Below are 6,455 nucleotides of genomic sequence, written 5' to 3'. Positions count from 1 at the left end.
AATATATAAGAATTGCCCTCGGTTTGAAAAAATCCTATATTGTGACATACATATCATAATAAGCAAAAGTTATGGAGAAAGACATCCTGTGCCAATTTACTTGTCTCATAGTAGGATAACATTCCATTTTCCATATCATATTAAATCATGGGCAAACAAAACGGAGAAACTTGCATACAGGAAAATGGCAAAAAATTACACTACAAAAGCAGCATCAATCTGCTAGCTACAACTTAAGCAGGGAGTTATCGCCCTGCTAAAAGCTTCGACTGTCAGTCTATCCATCTACCTTTCATGGAGTGCATGAAATCTAATAAAAGGAGTAGATTACAAACCCTAGTTTACACCATGAGATTTCATAACGGTCAGCTCGTTGTCTCTTTAAAGCTCTTCGAAAGCCAAATAGCTGTTTCCCTGGGTGAAACCTTCTCAGGTCCAAAAGGCTTCAACAAAACCCCAAGCTCTTCAAACCTCTCCTGCTGCAAAAGCCGTGCACTAAACTCTAGCAGCCCCTCTAAAGCCTGTGCCCTCTGCATAAATGATGAAGTATCAAATCTCCTCCTTGAATCCGATGATCCCCTACTTGAAGCATCACCAGCTGAAGGATTTCTTCCTGAAGAATCACTTCTATCCCCATCTGCTGTAAATATCTGGACCATACACTTGTCTTTGGTTATGGTGCGATCAGTGTAGTTTGGTGTAGTAGAGAATGAACCATGGGCTGAATAAATCTTGCGGGTGGAGAAGGGGTCTTCTGACGAAGCTAATGGGAATTCAGGGATTCTATCGATGCGAGGGGCATTTACGGAAACATCAGGAGACTCCAGCCTACGGAGAATTTTTGCATTGTGGTTTGTAGCTAGCGTTTTCAATGAGGACATGGGAAGTGATGCTCTTCTGTTGGGGTGGGCCAATCTATCTACTGGAGTTCTTGATGGCTGCAAATTTAACAAAATAGGAACTTAAAACACTAAATAGGTAACATTTGAAATGAGCGTTATTGACAATGAAGGTATAATGTAAATACATATATGCTTGACAAGAGTATAATTACAGGCATGATCACATGGGTACAGGACACAAAATTGCATGTCTTATAAAATAAGTTGAATGTTCCGCGGATTCATCAATTAGTAGTTCATATACTTTCTCACTTCAAGAAATTAATTGCAAATTCACTGTAGTTCTATTGTGTCAGCTAAATGTCACTGATATAAGATTATACATAAAAATGAAGCAACACTGTAAGAATGTCAAATAAACCTCTCAATTAGCAGGAATTTTTAGGCAATTTCAAAATGAAGTAGAAGCATATATAATGAACTTTGCCAGTTAAATTAGATAGAGAACATACGGTTCTATGTTTTGGTCCAGTATGCATGATTTTTGCTGGTTCTGATTGCCTCCTGGGAGTCGTAAAGATTTTGGAAGGAGTAAACCTAGCAGTCTTAGTAACACTTGGCTTAACATTTGTAGTCTTAGCAAGACCTGAATCTCCAACTTGACTACTGCCAACTGACAAATCTTTCATGCCTTGGTTCAAATTATCTGGATAATATTTAATACTTCTGGTCGAGCTTATTGAATCCCGATCAATGGAAGGTCGATCCTCTCTCAAGATCCTCTCATTGCCCAACGAGTGCCTCTTCTCCTTGCCCTTCATCACAGAATCATCTTCGTTATTATGAAACCTGATTTTCTTTATGTGACTGCTAACAGGGTGAGGGACAGGAAGAGAGTTATAAGTGGGACTGGACTTGAGATTGACTTGAATCACAAATGGTTGAAGATGTGGATGCCTCAGCAGTTCTGCAGCCTGGAAAATGAAATTTTATTGAAGAGAGAAATTGAAATATGAGAAATAAAAGTATAATTTTTGGTCAATACATACACTTGGCCTGTGTTCTGGGCTTTTCCGGAGCATGCTTTTAATCAAGCCTCTACTGTAGAATAAAAGAATTACAAATGTATCAGAAAATGTACTTAGGAGGGTAAAAAACTATGAAATAAGGAAATTGAACCCAAAAGGAAAAACTTACAATGCACCGGAATATGTACTTGGAAGAGGAGCTACTATAGACTTGGTAATTTTGTTTATCAGACCTTGCATATCCTGCTCAAAAAGCAGAAAGTGCATTTGAGGTGTTTATCATCAAATGCAGGACAGGGATTGCTATTTCTAATGGCAGCATTAACTATCTATGTCATTAACAAATAATAATAATAATAGGAATGCATGCAGATCAAACTGTTTTCAGTCCATTAAGACTTTAGTGGAAAGACAGTCCCTTTTACTAACAATGGTGTCTAGGCCTCTTCAAGCATCCGTGTAACCCTCAAGCATGTAATGCCCCCCTCCCCAACATAGAATGTTGCCGTTGTGGATGGTGGAAATCAAACTCAAGACCTCTTACTTGAAAGAGTGATACCTTGTCCAACTAACTTAAGTCTGTTTTGGGTATAAAAACATGGTCTATATACTACCCATACAATTTGTTGGAAAGCCAAGTATCCAAGACAATGTCTGGCAATTAAAAAATGAACATTGAATAGAGAAATTTGGTGTATCAGTGACTCCGATGATCTGGACAAATTCCAATATTACCCGTAAAAGGTTTTATATTTCCAATACCATCTTAAAATCATTGGGTTTATATTTGCCCCATGAAATCACATGTTCTTTTTCTTATAACTAATGAAGGTATATCCTTTGATCATTACAACTTAAACTAAATTATTTTATTTGTTAAATAAGGAAACCCATTATATCCTCTAATATCTTATTAGAGCTCGCTAGTCTCGAGCCTTAGTGCCAACTTGCCTCTTCATTTCATCACACAACCCCCATGCAGTTTCATCATCATCCATGATGCACCCACCAATCACTTCAAAAACAAATCCAAGTCCGCAGCACAACCTCAAAACACCATTCAATGCATGTGACATATATGAATTAAGCACAAAAAGGGTAACTGCAACTTACAAAAGCTTTGAATGCAGGCCTCAATGCAGTCATTTCATATATACAACAACCTGAATTGTTGAATATTATAATTTGCAAAAAAATAATTAGATATTCAAAAGATAAGAAGGGAGTTGTATATTAACGAGAAGAAGAAATAGAATATATTACCTAAAGACCAAATATCAGATTTAGAACCATAAGGTATGTCAGCTAGAAGCTCTGGGCACATATAACTGGGTGTTCCAACTACCTGTGTTAGCAGCCTGCATTTGTTAGAAAGGCAACCACATTTAATTGTAAGAATTAACAACACAAGGTGTAGCACTCACAGAAGAGGCCAACTCATCTGAAGTCAACATCTTAGCAAGCCCAAAGTCACCTGCATTTAATGGCAATTTCCAAAGATGTATTTACTCACAGGGATGGTAGCGTTTAACTCATTGGGTAGTTGGGGACTTGCAATTTAACTTAATCATGATGCAGTCTTTAGAGAATCACTTACCAAGCCGTATGTTCCGATCTCTTGTCAGGAAAATGTTCGAACACTGAAGCAATTTATGCCGCTATCAATAAATAGAAACTAGCACTCTGAACAATAAAATAGCTTTATTCCACAGAATTAGCACTGACCTTAACGTCCCGATGAAGAATATGATTCATATGCAAGTAATCTAGAGCCATAAGGAGCTGAACAAGCCACTTACAAAGTTTCTGTACACAGATGACAAAGAAGTATAAAAAATTATGATGTTAATGCTAGATTCAGATCACTATTATAGGCCGTGAAAGGACGAATGCACATAGACAGGAAGGCATGCAAACATGTGCATGCAACAAGGATAAATGAATCTGTTTAAGTAAACGACCTCTTCAGGGAAAAGAGTTCCACTGGCCTTCTTTATAGCTTGAGACCTATTCAACATGGTGCAGAACAATCAGTTACACAATTTAAACATTGAGATCATCCAAAGATAGATATTTGACTGAAAGAAGAAACTTACATATCCCCTCCCTCACAATAACCTATGATAATGCATACATAGCAGCCCTGAAAGCAGACATGTCTGTGAGTTCACTACTTAATCAAGGAAACATTAATGATTTCTGCAGTGTGATTTGACAAATTGCATATCTGAATACTGAATGAAGATGAGCTAAATCAGAAATAAAATATCCAAGTCACAAGGCTCTGCTTGTAAGTAACAGAAGTTCAGAAATATTAACAGCTTGATGGGTTTCATGACCAGATATTACTCAGAAATTAGCACAACTGAGACAGTCAGCAAGTATTTTTCTTCATCAGATTGGGAATAGCATAGTTCGTCACCACCCATACATACTATAATAAAATCCAAGGAGACCATATGAAGAGTTTTGTAGGATATCAATTAAAAGGTAGACTAACTTCCAAGATAATCTCTAGAAGCCTTCGGAAATTCAAGAAAACATAGTGTTCCAGAAGAAAAAGGAAAAGAAAATAATTTTTAGCAGCAAGCTACCTTATAGGGTAAACATAAAATCTAGCTTCCCATATTCATCTTAAAGTTACATCATACACAGAAGAAGATGCATTATTGCCGTTACCGCATGCACACGAAATGAATATAATAAGAAAAAATAGGAACAAGATATTTCTCAAGTGATTTTTAGGTAAGAAAAGCACTGACCTTTTCTACCCAAGAATCCTTGTAGTCCACAATGAATGGATTTCTTACTTTAGAAATAAGCTCCATCTGCATAAGCGTGAAACTTGTTATAATGAATCCTATAGCTGTTTAATGGGAATAAAAGAAATATAATATAAATAAATAAGTGACAAACGGCAATCTTAGTTACCCAAATTTCGCAACCTAAATTATTAAACTTCTCGCTATAGTCTTGGAACTTTCTGGCACTTGGCAAATAAAGTACTCAATGGAACAGAAAAGGTCATAAACCATTTGGGGTATAAATCATATATAATTTGTTCATCTATAATTCTAGGTATAGCATCGTTTAGCAGAAAGTTCAGACAAATAATAAAATAAATTTTCAAGTTGTAAGAGTGCAATTTTAGATAATCAAAGGAACTCAAGTCATAGGAAGATTTCATGAGCAATGACCCAAAAGATGGGGAACCACTTTGCAATTAGAAGCATTCCTCACTAATGAGACATATACAATCTGAGTCTTAAATTCAACATTCTGGGTCACCACCAACTGGTCTGACACATATAGACAACCACCTCATAGACGAAGTAAATTATATTAATCCCTATTAGTACAGTTTAATTGTCTCAACTACTAGCAACAATCAATTTTTCTCATCTCATATGCCTCCAACAAGCAACCAATTTCCTGGCCCAACTTTGCAGTGCAGTTTAGTTCAAGAACAAGCAAGTCTTGAGCATACCTCTTGATGGGCCGACCTTCTACATCGATCAGTCTGGCGAGCAAGGCGAATCTTTTTCAAAACGTACCTGCGAGGGATAACAAGCTTAATAACAAAGGGGAATAGTTGGATGAATCTAGCAAAAAGAGATAAATATTAAAAAAAATCCAGCTATTTCCTTGAGTGCCTACCTTTTCTTTTCGAGCTTGTGCCTCACAAGGAGAGCAGAACCAAACGCACCTTTCCCAATCTGCTCCAATACCTCATATTGTTCCATTTTGGTACCAACAGCTATCTTTCTCACGCTCTACTATACTGTCCTAATCAAGCTCCTTCCTAAATTCGCTCAAAAGAGCTAAGTAATTACCAAAAAATAATCATACTAATTTGAGCTGAAGATGCATTTCCAGCTCAAAGAAATATTTCCAAAATTAGCGGCACCCCACCCGGTTACTCATATCAAGCTCAAAATCAACATTTACACTAAAAAAGAGAAAATCAGAACGATTTCTGGCCGAGAAAAGCTCAAATCACAGTAGAAAACAGCGCGAACGAGTCTCAGAGTGAAGTTTCAAGAAATGCAGCAAGAAATCGCACCTGGATCTGAGGTCTCGGGATCAATGAAGAAAGAACCCTAACCCTAATCCCCGCATTCTGCAGCCCAAATCTGAAGCTAGAGAGAACTAGCTAGAACAAGACGAGCTCGCTTCCCTGCCTCTGTCTCTCTCTCTCTCCCCCCTCTCTCATTGTGAACGAGAGAAATTAGAGAGGCGGCAAAGGGTTCAAAAAGGTTGAAATCATTGAGGAACTCAGAGTTTAAAAAGAAAATGGATTCATTGTCACGAGACTTAAAAAGACGAAGAAAGAGAGAGATCAACAGGGGGGTGAGAGAGGAAGGTCTTTTTTTTTAATTGCTTTTTTAATTAGTAGATACTAAGTCACGTCTTTATCTTTGCTTTGTTTTTTAATTGGAGCATTACAATTTGATGTTATAAATTAATTTAAATAGTTAGTTTTTGGCACCTTACCCCTTGGGACCGACAGCGGGGGCATCATCATCTCCTCCTATCTTTCGAGGTGGGGGATCTGCTGAAGGTGATAGAACACGAAACAGCTGAG

General features: G+C 37.4%; 1 protein-coding gene across 2 annotated transcripts; it reads right to left on the bottom strand.

Annotated features, from left to right (window-relative positions):
- LOC109833004 (serine/threonine-protein kinase Nek2-like) lies at positions 96–6,234 on the bottom strand. Of its 2 annotated transcripts, none has more exons than XM_020400530.1 (15): positions 5,934–6,234; positions 5,528–5,691; positions 5,358–5,424; positions 4,633–4,698; positions 3,967–4,013; positions 3,832–3,877; positions 3,596–3,676; positions 3,468–3,510; positions 3,295–3,344; positions 3,134–3,215; positions 2,984–3,033; positions 2,040–2,113; positions 1,892–1,943; positions 1,355–1,816; positions 96–938 (listed from the first exon to the last, which is right to left on the bottom strand). In XM_020400530.1, the coding sequence occupies exons 2-15, from the start codon at positions 5,611–5,613 to the stop codon at positions 366–368; spliced, it is 1,779 nt and encodes a 592-aa protein (XP_020256119.1). In that variant the 5' UTR covers positions 5,614–5,691; positions 5,934–6,234; the 3' UTR covers positions 96–365. The 2 variants fall into 2 exon arrangements, with proteins under 2 accessions (XP_020256119.1, XP_020256118.1); XM_020400529.1 differs by having other exon boundaries at positions 5,528–5,672.

The sequence above is a fragment of the Asparagus officinalis genome, chromosome 3 (genome assembly GCF_001876935.1).
Source record: "Asparagus officinalis chromosome 3, Aspof.V1, whole genome shotgun sequence".
In the NCBI taxonomy this organism is placed as follows: Eukaryota; Viridiplantae; Streptophyta; class Magnoliopsida; order Asparagales; family Asparagaceae; genus Asparagus; species Asparagus officinalis.
The sequence above is the reverse complement of the archived record's forward strand: the minus strand, read 5'-3'. Positions and strand labels throughout refer to the sequence as shown.

Coding starts and splice junctions, on each gene's coding strand:
- LOC109833004 (XM_020400530.1), bottom strand. CDS start 5,613: ATGGAACAATATGAGGTATTGGAGCAGATTGGGAAAGGTGCGTTTGGT. Junction 4,014..4,632: donor AGGATTCTTGGGTAGAAAAG/GTCAGTGCTTTT, acceptor GTCTGCTTTCAG/GGCTGCTATGTATGCATTAT. Junction 3,677..3,831: donor GAACTCTTTTCCCTGAAGAG/GTCGTTTACTTA, acceptor ATCTGTGTACAG/AAACTTTGTAAGTGGCTTGT.